This window comes from Phragmites australis, chromosome 2 (assembly GCF_958298935.1).
Source record: "Phragmites australis chromosome 2, lpPhrAust1.1, whole genome shotgun sequence".
In the NCBI taxonomy this organism is placed as follows: Eukaryota; Viridiplantae; Streptophyta; class Magnoliopsida; order Poales; family Poaceae; genus Phragmites; species Phragmites australis.
In genome coordinates this window covers 41868706-41890397 of record NC_084922.1, presented here as the reverse complement: position 1 = coordinate 41890397, position 21692 = coordinate 41868706, and the positions used below count along the sequence as shown (strand labels likewise).

Genomic DNA, 21692 nt, shown 5'->3' with positions numbered 1-21692 from the left:
CTCTTGGATGACGCTAGCCTCCGGTAGCTTCTGGACTTCCTCCTTTGCGGCTTTCGCCAGCTCAGGGGAGAGCTTGTGGAGCCCCTAGCACACTGCCTTAGCATTTGGGTCAACCCGGAGGGTGTGTTTGATGATGCAACAATCGACCCTAGGGAGGTCCTATGGGACCATGCGAACACAGCAAGGTTGCTCCATAGGATGGCCAAGAGCTGGGGTTACTGCTCCGGAATTAGGTTTGCCTTGATTTGGAAGGTTGGTCGGGCTACTCCGAACATGCTGGAACATGCTTTATGTCCCCCTCCAATCGTGGCTTCGGAGGGCCATGGGGTTCAAGGTGTGCCGAAAGGGGGTTCTTTGAAGCTCTCATTTTCCATGTCATGGATGCAACGACCATTGAGAGGAGCAGGGTGCCCATACTCAATGCGTCTTACCAAGTTTTGGTCGTCGTGGATGAAGATTAGCCCCATGGGTCCATACATCTTTAAGCAAATGTAGTTGTGATGGGTAACAGCTCCGAACCTGTTAAGAGTTCCCGTCCCAGGATGACATTGTAGGCATAGGGTACATCCAAAACGTCGAAGGTGATCACTTCGGTCCATGCTGCACGGCCCTTGTAGAAGATGACCGAAAGTTCTACTTGGTCTAGGGCGTCAAGAGAGGACCATTGAACCTCTGCAGGGGCCTATGGGTTGGAGAGAGCTGGCTTCACGGAATGTGGAGCTGGTCAAAAGCGTGTATGAAGAGAAGGCCTGCTGAACTGCCTCCATCGACCAACAACCTCCATACATCAACTTCGGTGATGCCAACTGAGATGACTAAGGCATCAGAGTGGGGGAACTTCACCCCCTCGGAGTCATCAGAGGTGAATGTTATGGGGATGTCGACCTATCCAGGGGCCTGACGATGGATGCTGGTTGGCCTGACATGGTTGACCCCACGCGTGTAGTCTCGTCAGTGCCATTTTGAGGAGTAGCCAGAGCTTCATCCCCCTGTTATGGCGAGAACCACCTGCCTGGCCCTATCACCCTTGTTGTTGTAATGCTCCACGGGCAACGGAGGCGGTGCAGGCCGGGCCAGTTGGGAAGGGTTTTGCAAAGCTAGGTGTTCAACCTGGCGGCCAACCATTGGTCTACAGCCTTCAGGCCACTCGTCGTCATCCCTCTCCACTGTCGTGCATGCTGACTACATCCCAAGGTATTCCTCTCGGAAGTTATGAGGGTACGATAGTATTTGATGTTATGGCCACATCCGGCTCCATGCAGAGTGCACCAGTATCCCTCGTTATGGTGCCAGCCAGGGGCGCAATGCCGCTCGGGGAAGGCTCTGGAGCGTCCCCTAGTCGTGGCCCCTAAACGGGGTCGGTTCGGAGCCCCTCGAACTTGATTAATGTTATATACGACACTCCGCTGTTGTGGACGTACCTTGTGGACTACGGAGCCATTAGCCTCTTCGAAGCACCTCTTTGCTAATGGAGAACGAGGAAGGGCGTGTGAGGACCCTACTTGTGAGGTTGATTTCTCAGATTTGACGCTAAGGGTCGGTGTTGCCTGCACGAGCCCTCATCGGAGCCACTCTTCCTTCGCATGTGCATATTCATCAAATTTGCACATGAGGGCCTCAACCGAGCACACAAGGCACCGGTGAAATCGATCAAAGAGGGGCCCATCGACCAGACCCTGGGTTGCCATGTCAATGACCGATGACTCCAAGATTCCTTTAATCTGGGCCTTGGTATGGGAAAACCTCCAAAAGTAATCTCAAAGGGTCTCGCATGGCTACTCCTTGATGTTGAACAGGCTCCTAGAGGTCACCGGTTTCGACGAATGTGCCTTATAAATTATTGCAGAAGAGGTCTCAGAGTTAGGCCCAGGCATAATTAGTCCCAGGATCTAGCGTCCAGAACCATTGGAGGGATACCCCTTCCAAGGCGAGAGGGAAGCACTTGGCCATGGCGGTCTGTCCGCCTCTATTGGCTTCTAAAGCGAGGGTGTATGAGTGAACAAACTCATATGGGTATAAATTGCCCCTAAACTTATGTAGCTTTGGGGTCCGGAAACCCTCCGGGAAGGGTGTGGTCTGTAGGTTTGCCTGCAGGGAGAGTTGTAGTCTGGTTATGGAGCCTCGCGATGATGGACTCGAGGTTCCAGAGCTTGTGCATCGACTGTGGGGGCGGGGCTTGGTTGTGATGGGTTGTGATGATGAAACCTTCGCCAGCCCCCAGAGCCTAGGCCGAGACGGCATTGGCCATTAAGGGAGAGGCGGTGGTTATGCAAGCAGGCTGATGCATGTCCCACAGGGTAACCTACAGCTAAGCCTAGAGAGCCACCATGCACGACTGCTATTCGGCCAAGGCGATGTTCACAGCGACGGTGTCAGCTGCATCCCCTAGGGGGAGAATAATAGTGATAGAGAAAGGGGGAGAATTATCTCCATAGCATCCACAACAAAATGGGAAAAGTGAAGGTAAGAACAAGGTATGACAAAGATGAGCTCTTTCCCATACAATTGGTTCAATTTCAATTGGTATCATTGATTTTTCATGCAATTAGTATCATTTGTTGTTCTCACTATGCATCCAGGCAAAGTGGTAAAGCTTTGTGTACTTTACAATTATTGTCATTCATTATTTGTGCACTTTATATTTGATACCATTTATGTTTTATCACTTGCTTTGGTTGTGTTGTTATCAATCACCAAAAAGAGAGATTGTAGCGAATATGGCTCTTTTAGGCATGTATGTAACTTTGGTGATTAATAACAATATAGTTAATGGGACTAACATGTTTATCAAGAATATATTTTAATAGGTCTCATGGATGCAATACATGAAGAAACCAATGAAGCCAAACTCAAGAAAGATTGAATTGGACGAGTTCAGAGAAGATTGCACTCACCGGATGGTCCGGTGCTCAGAAAGGATAACACACCGCATGATCTAGTGCTCAGTAATAATTCACACTGGAGTATTTTGACATAGAAGAGGTGGTTCAAGTCAACACATTGGATGATCTAATGTTAAGGTGATGTGCACACCAAAGTGTTTACAGGAGATGTGCATTTCTCAAAAGATGGATTTGTACACACCGTATGATCCGGTGCTCAGAAGGAGTGTACACCAAGGTTTCGCCAGAGCATTTTCCAGAAGGTTTGCAGTCAAGAGAGGAGTTGTGCACACTTGATGGTCCGATGATCAGAAGATAATACACACCGGATAAATGCACAATGAGATGTGGCCCGGTCGGCTCTAGTCTATATACCAGATAGTCCGGTGCTGGAGTTGAAGGTTGCACCGGAACATCCGGTGTTCATAAATGAGTTTGAGTGGAGTTCCAATAGCCAGTTGCTACTGCTGTAGATGCCAGATGGTTTGGTGTTTGTACTGCTATTAGCGCCGGACTATCCGATGTTCACAGTTTGTTTGAGCAGCTAGATCAATGGCTAGTTTGTGGGTTTGAAGCTATAAATACCCTCACTGGGCCATTTAAGTGTGCTGGAGTCTAAGGAAGCTCATATACACTCGAGAAGACATCCAACCCACCAAAGTGCTTAAAATTATCATCCAAGGCAATTAAGCATAATATTAGAGAGTGATTAGTGCTAATAGGCCTAGAGAGAGTTGTTGCTAGGTGTTACTGTCTAGAGAAGAGATCAATGAGTGATTCTACATTGTACCAAGTGGTACACCGATACCTTAGATTCTTGATGACTTGCCGACACTGTGGGCCTTGGTGGCTCAAGCTTGTTGACCCTCCGACTTGATGTGGAGCGGTGGCAAGACGATTGTACGTGATGCGGAGATTTTTGCCTTGGTGGCTCAAGCTCTAAAGTGAAGATGATGGCAATTGACTAGAAGAGAGACTTATAGTGAGGCATTGTCTTGGTGGCTCAGTGGTTCAACCTATTTGAGATCTACATGGCTCATGGGTCATGACTGTGTGCCGTCCGAGAACTATAACCTAGGTGGCTATTCCAACATGAACTAAGGGAGACGTTTATGACATTGATATCACTGTATAAAAATCATTTGTGTCGAGTTTGCTCTCTTTACCTTCTTTACGTTTCTGCATTTACATATTTATAATTTACTCTAGATGTTTACCTTTCTAAGTAGTTTGCTAGAGTTAACTATAAGTTACAAACATTTTTAAATGGTAGAGTGGATATATTAGACAAATTTAAAATATATTTAGATGTAAACCGATATAGGTTTGTCTTCTAAAATTTTCAAAACTGAATAGTTTTTAAATATTATATTTTATCCCTCTTTTAAAACATTATCGATTATTTTACAGACTCAAACTAAGTGCCACACCACTCCGGTGTGCGCGGACGCGGGTGTCGCGGAATTGTACCTCCCATGCTTGCAGCCGAGCTCTCGTAGTCAAGTACACGGTACAAGTTGGCGATATTTCCATCGGATGCACAGCACGACTGATCAAAAGGCGGGCGCCTCAGCTCATCGGCATCGAGGAGTAAACTATATAATGTGGGTGGCTACTTTGGGGAATTATTGATAGGCACTGTCGGCTTTCGTTGGGGCAGGCGGTGGTCGCTAGTGATGATTGGTCAGACTGAAATGGGGTTTCCGTGTGTAGTGGAGCGTAACAGTTCATGGATAGTGGTGATACAGTGAACAACTATGAAATGGGGTTGAAAGGAAAAGGATGATCAAAAGAGATCTCCTTTGGTATGATAACCATATATCAGTATTTATATTGTTATTCAGAATGTAAGTGTACAAATAGACCCTTACAGGATTGATAGAGATCCAAGTCTTTACTGTACAAACAGAACATAAGGATAGCCCTATAAAACATTTCTACAACTAGTTGCAGCGATTATCCTAGCAAGTGGCCCTTGGGAGCTTAGCCGGTCACCTATTACGGCGCCGCTCTGACCCATGTGTCAGGTCGATCACTGATTAAACTAGCATTAAATATCGATCACTTCATAGCAAGTAAAGAATGGCCGATGGATCCCCCTCTGGCTGATCTTTGTAGAGGGCAAAAGGCTCCCCCAAGGCCTCGAGGATCAGCGGCCTTCAGGGGTCCGCAAGCTCTGGAAGCCTAGGTCTCCGAGCTGACTACGAAGCTTGGAGGCTCTGGGCTCCGAGGCTAGTGGCCTACGGACATAGGTTGGTGGAGCTAGGGGCGTCGGGGGTCCTTTAAAGCGACCCCCAACAACAGCCCCTCCCGAGGGTGGCCAGCTGAGTAGCTGACCTTGCGGTCTTTCGGAGTAGGGCCTTCGGCAATCCTTGGCTCTGTTGCTAGGGGCCCATGGAGCTCCGACTGTTTTTGAATTGTTTGAGTGCCGGTCCAATGGTCGAGCCGAATGCCTAACGTCATCTGCGAGAAAGGGCATTTAAGGTACCCTACGGTTAGTGGTGCAGTCATATCTTACCAGCCAATAGTGGGACACATGGCGCCTTCGTGTTGGAGGATTGTGGAGAGCGATTCCGCTTTCCCATGATCGTGGACGAAAGGATGGGATGTGTAAACACGCCCCGAGGAGGAAACGGCTCCTCCTTGTGTATATAAGGTCAAGATCTCGGCCAAACGACATCCTTTTCTACCACTCTTGCTCTTTTTCACCCTTGCTCTTGCCATTTGCAACCACTAGTCCTACCGCTCCCATCCTCCATTGCCAACGAGTGCTCCTCACCGCACTTAAGAACCTTATGCCTCGCTTTGGAGTGCGCGACAGCCTCCATTGCCAACAAGAAAGAACAACGATTCAAAAAATCACTAAGATTCCTTCAAGACAGCAGGATGATGGTGTTGGAATTTCTCAGATTTTTTGCAACAGTTCAAACTAATTTTGCTAAATTATCACAAATTCTTAGTAACTTTGAGACAAGAATGAGTGGAGGAAACAAGAGAGTAAATATTGTTGCTAGGGTGGAATGGAAGGGCATGATGGTTCTCTATTTATAGCTAAAAAATGATGATTTTTGCAATTTCTTTCAAATTTTTTGGAGCCGGTCACAAAACGGCTACAAAATTTAAAATAAATAGGTTAATTGGTTAAACGGGCCAGACAATGCCCATTGAACCCGTTAACCCCGGTCGTGCCTCCACGTGCCTGGCCGGCCCACTCATGCCGATCGCCGGGCTAGCCCCACGCACAACAACTCTTGGCAGACCATGCCGTGTAAGGTCAACCGTGCTGAACCGGGCCACTATCATGTCGTGCCTGACGGGATGGTCATGCCTAGATGGGCCCAGGTGGGCTGGGCCATCCCAATATCGTCCGTGTCATGCCCATGTTGGGCCCGGGCTGGACCGTGCCCATATCGGCATGCCGTGCTACGCGCTCGACCCAGGCATAGCCTGTGGCATCGTGTCGTGCTTTGCCTAAGTCGTGTCTATAGTACTGGGCCTCAGGCCAGTCTAGTAGACACGATCTATTTGAAAAGTTTTACATGTAGGGATGGCTTAACATATGGAATTCAGAGAGGTGCTCGGAAGGTGATAATGAAAACAGACAACCATGCTCTGGTTGATCTATGGGAAAATCCGGCACATCAACAATTAGAGATCTCATCGATTCTAGAAGATATCAGAATGTTTAGTAGGAGATGTTCCTCTTTTCAATTGATCTACTCTAGCCGCTCGTGTAATAAAGCTGCATATAGTTGTGCAAAACAGGTTTCATGGAGTGTTGACGTGGGTGTGTGGCAATCTTAAGCGCTCTTACCAGTGTGTGATTATCTAGAGCTAGATTTTAATCTTGTTATCAGTGCGTGATTATCTAGAGCTAGATGGTAATCTTGCTATCAGTTAATGAATGAAGCTCTTTTGACTAAAAGAACTTCTTAAACCGAAATCGTCGACGCACGAATAGCGCAGCCCAAATCGCCCACCACCACCGTTCACCCAGCCCAGCAGCTCTCGCTCCCACTCGCAGTCCAACTGCCGAATATATCGGTAAGGCCTAAAACGGAGGCAAGCCGACGCCACGAGAACCCACTTTCTGCCGCGCGCGGACCCTACCAGGATCGCTATGCCCTGTCCGCGCGAGGCCAGTCACGCGTCCGCCAACGCGGCTTGGCCCAGCGCTGAGGCGGGCTGCAGAACGCCCCCAACCAAGCTTCAGCCCGGTTCGTCAATCCAGCGCGCATCGATAGTTCGATACCTTCGGCAGCAGCTGACGCATCCGCATCAGCCCAAGCAGACTTTTGAGCTAATTAAGCAAATATCGTCTGCTATCGTTATGCTCTCTGAACAATTTTCGTTTGTTTTGTATGATTATTTTTTTTATTTTGGTGTCAAGAAATCCACTTTACAATACCAAGTTGCAATTAGTAGAACATAGTGTAAAGCTTCTGTGCAAGATATAAGTAGCAGTTCTGATGTTTCCTCGCCTAGGCCTAGATAACAAGGTTTAGATTAGAATGCTAAGTAAATTATCGGTCTGTTTGTTTGGTGTTTTTTTATTTTTTTAAAAAACTATTTTTGGATTTTAGCTGTTAACTTTTATAATATTTTTTTAACTTCTTAACATATAATTTCTCAAAAATTTACTCTCAGCTAACTTCTTTGTTTATTTTCTTCAGAAGCAGGACTTTTGACTTCTTAAAAATCAATTTTCAGTAACCTCATTTATTTAGACTTCTAACTTCTAACACCAGATAAATCAAAATAAAAAACAGCAAACAAACAGGTCTAAGTCTTAGTTCCAGGTTATGGAACAGCCTAAAGCGAACAAGACGATGACCATTTTCCGGTACTAGAGAGGAATAGATGGAAACAAAAGAAAAATCCATCTGATTCAAACATCGGGATGCGGTATAACTTTTGGAAAGAAAGGGCAGGGGATGCAGATTAAGTTGATGTGTTGAATCCAACAGTTCTTTTGTAATAAACTTTCTTTGCATTGCTTTGTCATGGACTCATGGTAGCCTGATAAGTGAGCAGCGCATACATGCGAAACGCAACAAGCGTCCTCTTCGGAACTCAGCCTCCCTCCCCCTGCCCCAAAGGCAATCCAAGGAGATAATATAAGATAAACGAAACAATAAAAAAAACAACGTTGTTCTGCACACCAATCAGTGACGAAACAAGTAAATGGATTCGAGACTATCTAGAAGTCTGGGGTGTCACATCCTAGTTTTTAACCCAAAAACCAAATTTCAAAATCTTTTTAAACTCAGTTCAAAATTATCTCAATATATATTCAAATTAATTTCCCAAAAATCTAAAACCTTTCCTTCTCTTCCTTTAATCCCAGCCCAGCTTCCCTTTCTCTTTACTCTCGTGATCCGGCCTCCTTCTTTCTTCCGGCCCATCTTCCCTCTCTCTCTTTTCATTCCCTCTCTAGGCCACTCTCTTTCCTCGGCCCAACTCACCTCTCTCCCTTCCCCCCTTCTCTCCTGCGTCGTGCGACAGCCCAGCCCACGCCGCTCCTTCTCCTTCATCGCGCTCACGCCCGCGCTAGAGCTCACGCGCGCCTGAGCACGCACGTTGGACCCCGCCGCCCAACCGCCAACCGCCGCCGCTTAACTCTGCTCTCCTACCACATGACGTGCGTCCTCACTGTTGTGGTCCCTCTACCCCCCCCTTCCCTCTCTGCCAGTCACCGTAAGCCGGTGATGACCGCAGGGTAGGGCCAACCGCCTGTCTTTTCCAACAACCGTCGTGTTGCTCTCTCTCTCTCTCTCTCTCTCTCTCTCTCTCTCTCTCTCTCTCTCTCTCTCTCTCTCTCTCTCTCCTGCTCTCTCCTGCTCCCGTTGTGCCTGCACGCACGCATACGAAGCCACTATGGCGAGTTAACCATTGGCAACTGTATTCGCGCCGCCTGAGCCGAGCTACGCATTTCCATACCTCGCCGTACCCACCTCTACACCGGCGAGCCCTCCCTCCTCTGCCTATAAAAGCTAGCGCTTGAGCTCCGCCACACCTCACCGCAACCCACTCAAGCTTGAGGTACTCTATTCCCTTCCACTCTCTCCCTTCCCACTACTCCTTTCCTCCGCCGTCTAAGCTCAACATCGATCCGCCTTGGGAAACCGCCGGCAGCCAAATGGGCCTCACGATAAGCTTCACCGAGCCCCTCTCGACCTCCCCAGCCCTCTGTCCTGCACCTCCATCCCTCTCCTGAGCCACCACCGAGCTACCATAGCCATTAGAGCACCTTCACCATTGCCGGCAACCATGGATGCCTCTCCGGCCAAACCGAGCACACAGACCACTTCACCGCACCACGTGCAAGCTCCCATTGCCCTTAAACCCGAGCCAAACCATCTCCCCACGTGATTCCTTTGTCAACCACCGCCGCCACCCACTACGGCGTGCGACTGAAACTATTTTGGCCATCGTCGTTGACAACATGCCCCACCATCACCTTCATCTTGTCCTAAGGATCACTGAGAGCTAATCCCTGTCCCCAACCGACGTCAGGAACCGCCAGCGGCAAGTTCTTTGGCGAGTTTCCATTGTAAATACTCTGACGCCACTGTCTCTGAGCCAGCCCGGTTGTCGTCCGCCAACGTCATTCCCCATTGTCATTTCTCCCTCCCACTCTCTCTCTATCTCTGGTCATGGACCCAGTTGTAACAGCTTTGGCTGCCGTTACCGTCCCTACTCGAGCTGGGAATAGGTCGCTTCAACCTAGAATCCAACCCAACTGCCAAAGCCCACCTCCACAAAACTAGCCCACGTAAATCGTGTTGTTTCTCAATTTCCCAAAATCGGGGGTTTTAAGAGAATATCTTGGGAATATTCTCCCCCTTTTTTTTCTCGATTCAATCTACCAACCAACTTCTGAAGCCTGTATTTCCTCAGTTTCAACTCCGATTTTGATGATTCTTCCCCCGATATTCATCTAATTTCTTATTTATTTCAAATTTATCTTTATTTTATTTGAATTTATTTGTGAGTTTGCTTTGTTGTATGCCGCGTTTAGAGACCGAAGAGTTCATCGAGGAGGAAGAGAAGTCGGGAATGCAGGAGTTTGAGCAGGACCCTTTCGAAGACTTCAATGAAGGCAAGTCTTAATATGTTTCCCTTTAATCATATTAAACCCAGTTTTATCACCACAACCCATAGCAGCCGTTTAATGCCAAATGTTTTCATGATACATTACTAGCTGGCATACTTTTAAACTGTCGAACTAGTTATGACCTAATATAGTTTAACCAGCCTTTTGTGATCAACCAGTATACTAAATCTTGCTAAATCTAGACTTCATCTCGGCTACTTTACTTATGATTAGACGATTACATTGCTACTGGTATGCTTAGGTTGATAATTCTTACCGTTACTTCATGCTTAATCTTACTTTTCGAATGTGTAAAACCTAGTGTTTGGTGTTGCATGAGTTATGGGATGAAAAAACCTTATTGGATAACAATAATGATAATAGCTGCAAACTTGTTGGAGCTGGGGTAAATCAAGGTTCTGTTGAGAAAGCCTTGGGAGCCTAAGTGCTATCTGTGTGGCAGGCTGCTTAGTGTTGAGGTGTTGCCTGTGTGGCAGGTCTCTTGTGGAGATGTTTACCTTGGCTCGTACAAGGACCAAGTTGATGTGACATCATACCTAGTCTTTACAGTATAGCCACTCGATCTTGTATGAGTAGAACTTAGCCTAAACCTCACCAGCTAGTCTACTGTCGCCTGGAGACAGGTGTGCAACGGGAGGCCATGGAGCAGGTGCAGGCATGGCAACCTAGTTGGAAGTCTAGTTTAAGGTCATGAACCCCTGGTTAGCTCCCATAGGTGGCTAGTAAGATGATATTGTGTTGGGTAATGGCTTTATTAAGTCACACTGCCACGACAGTGGTATGTGCTAAACTTAGCTTGTGGGTAAAGTGTATCACTCTGAAGAGGTTAAGCTATTCAAATAGCCGTATCTACGATCATGGGCGAGCTATGGTTCAATCACAATAACTAGCATGTGTTGTGGGTGTTCCCTTGGTGTGTGAGTGGGCAAGGTATGCCCGTTTTTAGGAAGTTAGGTCTGGAAGTGCGCTGTAGGTTGTCGTGAATGGGGTGTCCGGCAACAATAGAACTTGAGCCCTAGTGACTTCCTATCACGGCCGAAAACCCCCTTCATATAATGATATTGATATAATGTTTTCATAAAAACTACCTTATGAAAAATGAACCTTGCAGGAATAAAATTAGCTTTTCCGCAAAGATAATCTTATAACTTATTTCTCGTCTATCCATATGCATGTATTTATATCCCTACCATAGGGCAAGGGTTGAGGCTTGCTGAGTACTCTTGTACTCACCCCTACTTGTGCTTTCAGAGGATGATCCAGAGTTCACCGAGACAAACAGTGAGGCAGACGAGTAGGTTCGGTTGCGTCCGCACTTGAGTTGCCTGTGGAGTGGCGTGTCCCTCATGCTGCCTCCGTTGTGTACTCTGATGTCGTGGACTTTATTGTTTACGCATTGTTGCTTAGTGCTCTATATTTTATTAGGTTGGTGGAGTTTATTCACTGCCCCATGTGTTGCATGACTGTGATAACATCTGTTGTAAGACTTTTATTTACCAGTGATTGATCCAGAGACTAGTATAATAATGATTTTAAGCACCGAGGATAATCTGGGGCGCTTCACTAGGGCACATCAGAGGTCAACAACTTTGAAGTGATCACAAGCATATTCTCTCACACTAACTTCAGTGTCTGGTCATCATGCTAAGCTACCTATTATATTGAAGATGCTTGCTTAGTCTTTTAAGGTGGTCAAGGTAAATAGTGTTGCATCCTCGTAAATAATATTATACTCCTTTCGATTATAAATACTTATCACTTTAACCAAAATCTGGTCAAACTTTTAAAATTTTAAACATCAATAGCTTTTAAAATATTTAGTTTGGAAACATAAAAATCATATGTGTAGATTTGTCTTAAAAAGTACTTTTATAATATATATATTAGATATTATAATTGTATTCTAATATAAAACAATAGTCAAAATTACATATCGAAAACTATGAAAAGTAAAAAAGCGATAAGTATTTATGACCAGAGAGAGTAGCATGATTGAGATAGGATGGGATTGTCTACAACACTTGATAACAACAACATAGCCTTAGAGCATCTCCAGCTGACTTCCTAAAATCCGCTCCCTATATCTTCATATAGATAGTCTCTCTAAAAGATTCTCTATCTATTTCTCTACATACTATAACCAATTCCTTAAATTTCGCTCCTTAAGTTTCACTCACATATATTTTAATAGTGTCATATAAATAAAAAAATATTTGCAGATGCTATATTTCCAATAGCTATATTTTTCAGGTCTATATATACAAGGTCATTTGCCTAATTGTTTCTGTCATTTGCCTAATTGTTTCTTCAAGCCATTCAACTTGTTATTTCTCCTCTACCATAGCAAATAAATCGTCAATCTCTCTTGAATTTGTCGTCATTGTCAAAATATCAATGATGGTCCATATAATAGTTCATACAGCAAAGTATCAATTAACCAGTTCAACCCAAGCCTCCGCCAAGTCATTCAGTGATGATCTCATTTTACAAGCTCTGATAGTATTATTGTTGTGGCTTACTCATAGCAGTAATGTCCATACTCATAATTCTTTCATCTTCCAACCTTCTACTAAATTATATCTCCCTTTTGTTCAATCATTTTCCTATCATTTGCAATCCTCTCTACTTCTAGTACATATCTTCAATCATCATAACGACTTGAGTTGGTTCCAGGAGTAGACGTACCCAAACTTGACTTGAAGGTGGTCTTCTGCTTTTTCTAAGGTGACCTATCAATCCACTTTAGATGTAAGGTGTTCAAGCAATGCAAGAAACCGAACACTTTCTTCTCTTCTCCCTTGCATAGTTCTAATGCTTGAACAATCTATACAAGTGAATATGTTTTATTTAACGATTGTTGCTCTTCAGGTGGGCTAATAAACTCACTTTCATCCCAATATTTGTCATTGTTTCCCTGTCTCAATAAATTCAAATAACTATCCATTCTCTCTACTTCTGCAAAAATCGAACAAAATATTGATTAGTATGCTACTTGATGATTGGACATGGGAGAATCAGCAAACACAAAACAATTCCCATGCAAAGAGAAAGCTCATGACCACCAGTACATTTAACTCCTATGAATTCACCTTGTATCCATACAAATATTCTTCATCTAGTGCAAAATGGTACATTCATCTTGTATCCAAAATTTTGACATTCACATGACACAATAAATACAAAACTAGATAATGAAGGCACAACACTTTCTGATTCATCTATGAATCAGTTATGTTTTATTCATGTTCGGCTCTGTAGCCCACCCCTTGATCTGCATCACATGCATTGTGGGACTCGCATCCTTCAACATTACTAAAGCAATTTCACCGGTGAACAGTAGTGGTGACATTAACTCTCCACTAACCGCTAGATCTGAAGTGGACGTACCTGATTAACTGTTCATTTCGGTGACATTGCTTCGTGACATTGTGATATTAGCATGCAATGATGTGCAAATAAAATTTCCCTCAATAAAACTATTGCATGTCGCAATCACTTGAATCCAGTTTCGGATATTTCCACAACATGCATTCAAAATGAGCAATTCTACACTTCTATGTAACATGCCTGATTATGCTGCCACCTATGCTGGTCAAATATACAGAGAACAAATCGCAATCAGCCAGTGACAAGATTTTCTGAAGGCGGAGATTGTGAATACGGTGAACTGACAGAATCGAAACATTCATAACGTCACATCTTTACTAGTTCCTTTCACAATTAGAAATACAGTATCATCCATCTCGTCCTAAATTTGGTCCGCTTTGATTCGCAAGATCACGGTGGCCCATTCGTCTTGAAACCGGAATCGGACTGCCGAAGCACGTCCCTGCACGACTCCAGGATGGACTCTTCCACCACGGCATCGAGCAGCCGGAGCCCGACCGTGGCCATGAGCCACACCTCGATGTCCGCCCAGATCCCCTGCGGCACCTGGTGCCAGGCAAACTCCACCATCGGTGCCAGCGACAGCCCCGCGCCGCAGGGGTCAGCCTTGAAGGACAACAACCCAGGGGTTGTCTTCAGCGAGGCTGTGCGCACCCAGTCCAACCGCGGCATCGTGTCCCGAATAAACAAGCAGGAAAAAGGAAAGGAGAAGCAAAGTGGTTACCTGAACCATTTTGGGAGTCTAGAGACTGTTTTTTTTTATTATGATTTCAAGATTTTAATTTTCAAATTAGAATCGAAAATAAATAAACCGTTATATAATTTAGATTCCATAATCTGGAGACAGATTATGCCATAATCCATAATCCAGTGAAAACCTATTTCTAGATTATAAATCGTGAATTATGACACATATTTACCTATCATTATCATTACAAACATAACATATTCTCCCTTCTCCTGAACTTCATTTTCTCTACTTTCTCCCACGCATCGTGTTGAGTCCAATCACACCAGATCAGCCCCAGCCGCCATGGCCTCAAGTCCCAACCAGCTCCGCCTTGGCTTCACGCGCCAGATTTGGCCACCGACAGGCATTGCAACCGTCACGAGTGTCACCACCGCGGGCTCCGTCGCTCTGCGCTACCCTGCTAGACACCGCTGCCACAAGTGCCCTCGCCCTGGTGCCTCTCTGCTCTGCAAGCCGCCGCGTCGACCACATTGTCAGTCATTGCACTAGCCGTCGCCTTACCGATCCCTGCGTAGGCCGCCGCCTCTATGACAGAGCTGGACCGACCGTGTTGTACACTACCGTAGGTCCAGCGTGTGTGCGCATCGACTGCCGACGCCACCTTGAACTGTTCACGGCAGCTGCTGCCCCAACAGCCACACGTCTTTGCACGTGCCACCCCATCGATGACCGCACCACCCTCACTGAGCATCATCGTTGCGCTACGCCGGGCATTGCCCCCGCGGGCATCACTGCTTCAGATTCACCGATCCAGACACTACCCAACCAGGAGCTACTGCATTGAGTGCGTCGAGGGCCCCACCGGGAGCCTCCATACCAAGCATTGTCACATTAGTCGCTTGAACACAAGCTCGAAGCGGCAGGACGACATGTCAAGAGTGCCAGATAGAATGGCCAGAGTGGAAGGACAGGAGGTGGAAGAAAAGGGATATTATAATAATTTAGGGTTGTTGTTTTAGATTATATAATTCATATTCTAACAATCTATATTTTAAATTGGAAGAATTAAAATCTGGATCGTTAGAATTATAATAAAAAAACGTTAGAATTATAATAAGAAACGAACAGACCCTTAGCGGTGCAGATAACACCAGATCTGGGGGTGATCTGGAGGGCTCCGGATCTGCCCGATGGGGCAGTGATACCGCGCGTTGAGGCAACGGCGGGAGGTATGGTGCGCACGACAACTCCGGATGGTATGACAGTTCCGTTATGAGAGTTGTTAATACAACTTTTATAAAACATACTAGCACTATTATTTACGGTATTACACAAGGGGATCATGCTGTGACATGTCCAATAGCTATATCCAAACCAGCTCCTTATTCTGCAACCCGTTAACGCACTTAGGCAGCAATTGGACATGGAAGATGAGAGGTACCTGCAGTTGGTAAATTTTGATCTATCAATCCTCTGTCAGAAAATGGTGAAGCGATAATAACTCTCTAGGGATGAATGATGAATAGAACAGACATCTTTCATCAATAAACAGTACTGACTGCCAGTGGAAAATAAGAAGTAAAACAAGCTAAGAAACAAAGGGTTCCCCGACAACTGTTTGCAGATTTCGTATGGCAGCACACAAAATTGTCCACAAGCATTCATTGTGTTATCACTAAGGATGAAAAATAAACATTGTTATCTGCAGAATGTGCGACTTAACCAAGGAACAGAGACAATACTTTGCTGCAGGAAATAGATGAAATTCTTTGATTGATATCCATGTAAACATGCATAAATCTACCTTAGGCACTAACACCACCTTCAGCAGGTTTGAAGTCCACCAGCTCCTTAAAGTTCATCCATGGCTTTTCCCAGACCCTTGCTTCATAGAGCTTCTTGACTTCCCCATCCTTCACCTCAATAGTGAGATAGTACATCGTGCCAGCAACCACTTGCTGCTTCACCTTTACAAGCTTGTCGAACTCCAGAAGAGCATTCTGGACAGGGCGACATTAAGGTTAGTAGCAATCCAAAATCTCATTTGTCGTGGAAGGAAACATTAGCAAATCCATTTTAAGGGCAAACGTGACCACTAGTGGACGAAGCACAGCAATTACTGACTAACGACACCTATCTGATCTTCCTGTTAGAGCTCATCGTGCAATTAACGCCTCACACACACAGTAACATACCACTTGTTTTGTGATTGCGCGCCAATAGTTGTAATGTATGGATGTTCTCTAGCATCAAACAATTGAAACCTGGAAATTTAAATGTTTGATTTTATACTGGGTTTCCAAGTTAATTGGCAGTAACGCTGATAAATAGTTATGGTGAGTTGGTGACTCTTCGGGTGGTGATACTCATAAATCCAAGCAAACGAATCGAGTTCAATGGACTGCGGAATCCTTCATATACCCTGAATAAAGGCCCAGTTCTTAATCCCGATGATCTGTTGAACCTCTGGAGGGGAAAAAAGACCTAACATAAACAGTAATCCATCACGTCCACGAGGAAAGCTCTAATTGGACCTGCACGGCGATTACTCAACCTCGTGCCTCCCTAAAATTGTGCAGATTTACACAATTTGGAGCATCAAGTACACCTTTTGCCAAGAGAGTTAAATTAGACCAAAACAAGCCTGGTATTATCTTCGAATTTGTGATCAAAGCTGTGAGCACCGCACAATTAGGCAGCAAAACATGGATTCAGTTGGACCTTACAAGTTCCATATAAGGACAGGACCAAAGGGGTCAGGAAAGGGGGCTTACGGCCTTCTTGTTGTGCTCATCGACGGCGAAGCGGGCGAGGTCGATGTCGTGGAGGTCGTTCTCGCGCCCCGCTGGCGCGTCGTGGATGCCGCCCGCCAGTGGCCCGCCGTCCGCCATGGCCCCCTCCTCTTCTTCTGCGTTCCGGGTGTAAGATACGGCAAGCAGCACGAGCAGGGCAGCCACCAGTCCGACGGCTCGATATTTCCGCATCTCGATCGGGTGCATGGGGGCCGGGATTTATAGCGGGTGGGGAGGATATCGCGAGAAGATATTATTGTGTGTAGGCGAGTAGGGATGGCAACGGGGAATACACGGCAGAGAGTGCTATTTTGTCCTGTCCTCGTCCTGTTCTCGTCCCAGACTATAGATTTTTACCCAAAGATAATCTCATATATTATAGATATAATTTATGATATGATATATGATCATTTATTTTCGTTGTTTCGTCATATGTAATTTTTTATTTTTATTATAAGATTTATAGTAATAAATTGTCATATGTTACATTATGAAATAGATCCAAACCTCAAATACATGTTATTTTCCGATTTCCCTCGCTCCCTGCCCTTTTCTGTCCCCGTCCCCCGAGCTGGGCAAGAACGATAGATGGAGACAGGGCATGACGAGAATCATGAGTAAATTAGAGTCTGATTAGTTATCTACACGAGAGTAACTTGGTTCATTAGATATAATCTTAAAAAAAGTGTTTAGTTGTCTGTATATACTGTTCTAACCTGACGTAATGAGTGCAAATGTATGCTCGTAATCTAATATGGTGGATGCAGGCTCCTGTATCTGCTCATACAGGTGAGACACACTTATTAGTGTCAATGTCACAAAATTATTTTTGTATGAGCAACCAATCACATTCTTAACTCTTGTATTTGTTCATATAGTTTCAAATTCAATCAACCAAACAGAAACTCAGTTTAGTCTGTCTAGATAGATATAAACAATTAAATACTTTTTTTAACAAATATGACTCTGTTCAACCTATTTTTCCTTAACCTGTATATACAGTACATGCACACAAAACTCATACAAACATCTAATCACACCCTTAGCTATTGTAAGCTTACAATAGCTTACACCCATGGACCATCACAAGTCTGGAGTGCCACCAAACCAACCTACAAGACCGTCAAACTTTTTAAAAAAAAATCGACAGTATTTTTCTAGAACTAGAGGTATAACTAACAAACCATCGTAGAGCGAGAGATAAATAAATCATCACACTAACAGAAATAAATATCCTAGTAAAACAAGTAACAAGCTTCGATCATACTTTCATCCCACAACAAGACAGGCATACAATATAACAATTAAGAGGTATCAAACCGATATTACAACTAAAAGGATAACAAGAGGAGGTGATCTGTGCAAAAGTCATGATGCTACAAATCCCGCATGCTTGACTGAAAAGATAGTAAATGTGAGATTCAAAAATCTCGGCAAGTGAATTACTTTAACTAGCTATTTAGCAATAGTTAATTAAATATTCATCTTTAATAAAGTTAATATATTCAACAAGTTAAAAATATCTAAAAAACATAATTAAACATAACAATAACATCAACCATGTGGTATCCTTCACTAGCTATGATCTGCCATCACAGTACTATCTAAAACAGTAGTAAAGACTTCCTTGCAATACAGAGAGACAGCATCGATGCAATTAAAGTAAATACATCTACATGAATACATATGTATGCTCATGGCATGCTCTTTCTCACCTTTATCCCCTACAGATAACGTAAGAATGTGTATCTTAACCCTTCTCGAGTAACATACAGTGATGTACCGGTATGCTCATAGCCATAAGATAGCGATATAACTTCCAATGCATGAGATACATATATATGACATGCTTCATACATGACCAATCACATAACTTTCAATATCTACTTGATACTTCAAGAATTGCATATTATAGTAAATGAATAACTTCAAAGCGAGAAATCTCGCTTACTTCACTTCTTAATTTAAGAATTCAAGTAAACTTCAAAAGGTAAATATTAAGTTAACAATCTCATGCGTAATTGAAAGACAACTTCCAATATAGATATATACTTCATGATTTGTATACAATGAACATGAACAACTACAAGAAAGATGACATATCTCACTTTACCTCATAAACCAAGGAAAGCATCCAATCTTCAAAAGACAGAAAGTAAGTCACATACTCACATTTAATTTAATAAATTATTAGTAAGTGCAGCAATTAAAAGACTGAGGAAACCAAATAACAAGTTAAAGCGAGCCATTCGCTACATTTAGTTGCCTTCACCAACGACGAAGGTGGGGACTACCTGTGTCCTGAAATGGCACCACCTGAACAAGTGCATAAATTAGCACCAAACATCACAACAACAAAGCAAAAGGAAACACAGTCCTACACCCGAGAACCCCGCATATAAGACGATAACGAAAACATCGGAGAAACATCTACTGCTTGACTAGCTCGACAAATTATCACACTATTTTATCAATTATTCCCAAACTACTCACCAACAGAAAGGTATCGACAAGACCTACACCTTTCGCCTTAACAATAAGATGAATCAACACCGATTAGGCCTCAATTTCAAAATAACTCATTGCACGCTAAGTGGACCATCGAAACACTAATTCGATGGCGAAATCGATCATTTCCACCAATTTAAGCATCTAAGGACTACAAAAAGATCACCTTTAAAGAAAAACACAAATTGGTGACGAAATCCGATGAACTCATGGAAGACCTTCTTCCTCCTTACTCTTGTTTTTTCTTATACACAGGATGTTTGATAGCAAAACAGAATTGTTTCGACGAGATCTACTTATCTGTGGTCTCTGATCGTCCATCAAAACAACGATTCTAAAAGCCAAAAATCTACCCTCATATGGAATTCGCGATCAACCTCTGAATTTTAGAAAAATATTCAGAAAATTCTCGGGTATTACAATTGGAGAGAACAACTTTTTATATAGGTGCTTAATGATGAAGCAAATTGTCTCTTAAGCGTCAAGCACCTGGCCTGAGGCTATCAACGGCCTCTGGTAGAGATGTATGGGTAAACCAAGTCACTGCCTGCCATTGTATCCGATTTGGTTTACAATGATTTGTTTGGAACCGGTGCTTAATGGAATTCGGCATTCCCTGTAAAAGACGAAGGGATGGCGGGGTGTTGAACCACCTAGTTGAAAGCAAAAACAGGGGCCAATTTGGTGTAATTTGTATTATTGGCATGCTTTCCTTGGCAAAAGATTTACTATGCCTTCAATCAGTCCGGTCTTGGTGGGCTTCTGGAACCTTTGCCGTCAATCCAAGACCACGCACCATCGCACCCTACATGAGGAATTTCCACTGCCATGCATGTGATCGTTGACATTGTAACCCTGATTAGAAACGTAAGGTGCGTACCACCGAAAGACACGTCTCGTGCACACGGTTTGGGGAACGTATTAGACGGTTTCATGTCTTCCGGTCCAAGAACCCCACACGATTGAGTGCTTTACCGTCCACGGCCGTGTCGATATTATCCACAGCTAACCGCTGGCACCCGCACCGACAAAAATAAAAGAATGTGCTGGCCAACTAACAGAGGGATATGCTTCTTTAGTATTCCCTCTAGTTGTTTTGAAAAATGTTTAGGCAATTTTTTAAAATTTTGACTATCAATAGTTTTAAAAATATTTAATTTGAAAATATTAAAATTTTATGTGTAGATATATTTAAAAAATATTTTTATAATATCACAAATACAATAGATTTTGTAAATATACTCTGATAAAAAATAGTTAGTACTAAGTTCCAAATCCAATGCACCGGAGATATACATATCACGACTTGTATTCTAGAGTCTTGTTGTAGCAGTCCGTCCACGACTTGTATTTTATAGTCTTGCTGTAGCAATCCGTCAAGCATTTTGACTTCTCTAGCTCCCGGACATGGTGGACGATCACGACACCATTGTTCTTTCTGCTCCCGTGGCGAACGATAGTAGTATTTAATGGGCATTATTAATAAAATAGATAACATACGAAATTTATATTGCAAAAATAGATAATATGGTGCTGTATTTTATAAATTTAGTAGGTGTATGTGGCATCTTATTAACTAAAAATAGGTTTTTGATACAATATGCATTGAGAAAGGTGTTTTTGGCACCTCATATATCGAATACGATATTGTGCATCATATTTTGTACATAAGGTGTTGAAAACCGGCTATATTCGGTATCTCATGTAACGAATATGGTGCATAGTATCGTATTTGACACATAAAGTACCGAAAGCACCCGGTCCCGCGTGCTCGTGTCTTGTCGAGTGCAGCTTCGGCATCATGTCTTTTGTGTGTAGTATGGTCATGCTGCTTTCGGTCGTGTCTTTCGCATGCTACTGCTTTCCATGCTATAAAATGAGAGTTGGTGTTGAGGAGCAGTAGCGCGAGAAGAGGAGTAGCAGCACGAGGAGAGGAAGAGCAGTAGTGCAATATTGTCAAATGAACCAACAAGTATGAAATTTTGGTTTCCTTCTGTGTAATATATATTTTTTGGTCACACAACTAATATTTTTCAGTCACGTCAACATATGTTTTCCGGCCATGCTGACATATGTTTCCCGATCATGCCAATCCATGTTTCCGGTCACATCAACATATGCTTTTCAGATTCTTAGTAGGTTTTTTCCTATTCTATAACGTGTGTTTTTCAACTTTCCTATTTTATCGTGTGTTTTTCTATTTTATAATGTGTGTTTTCTAGCTTTTTGATTTCTTAATAGGTATTTTCCTAATTCATAATGTGTGTTTCTATGTTTTAGTACTGTGTTTTACGGCTTTCATGTTTTATAATGTA

General features: G+C 43.7%; 1 protein-coding gene across 2 annotated transcripts; it reads right to left on the bottom strand.

Annotated features, from left to right (window-relative positions):
• Positions 1 to 15331: 15331 nt before the first annotated feature.
• Positions 15332 to 17091, bottom strand: LOC133908947 (cysteine proteinase inhibitor-like). 2 transcript variants are annotated; one of them, XM_062351182.1, is made up of 3 exons: positions 16852 to 17091; positions 15882 to 16077; positions 15332 to 15518 (listed from the first exon to the last, which is right to left on the bottom strand). In XM_062351182.1, exons 1-2 carry the CDS (start codon positions 17074 to 17076, stop codon positions 15883 to 15885), a joined length of 420 nt encoding a protein of 139 aa, XP_062207166.1. In that variant the 5' UTR covers positions 17077 to 17091; the 3' UTR covers positions 15332 to 15518; position 15882. The 2 variants fall into 2 exon arrangements, with proteins under 2 accessions (XP_062207166.1, XP_062207165.1); XM_062351181.1 differs by having other exon boundaries at positions 15900 to 16077.
• Between the last annotated feature and the right edge of the window lie 4601 nt (positions 17092 to 21692).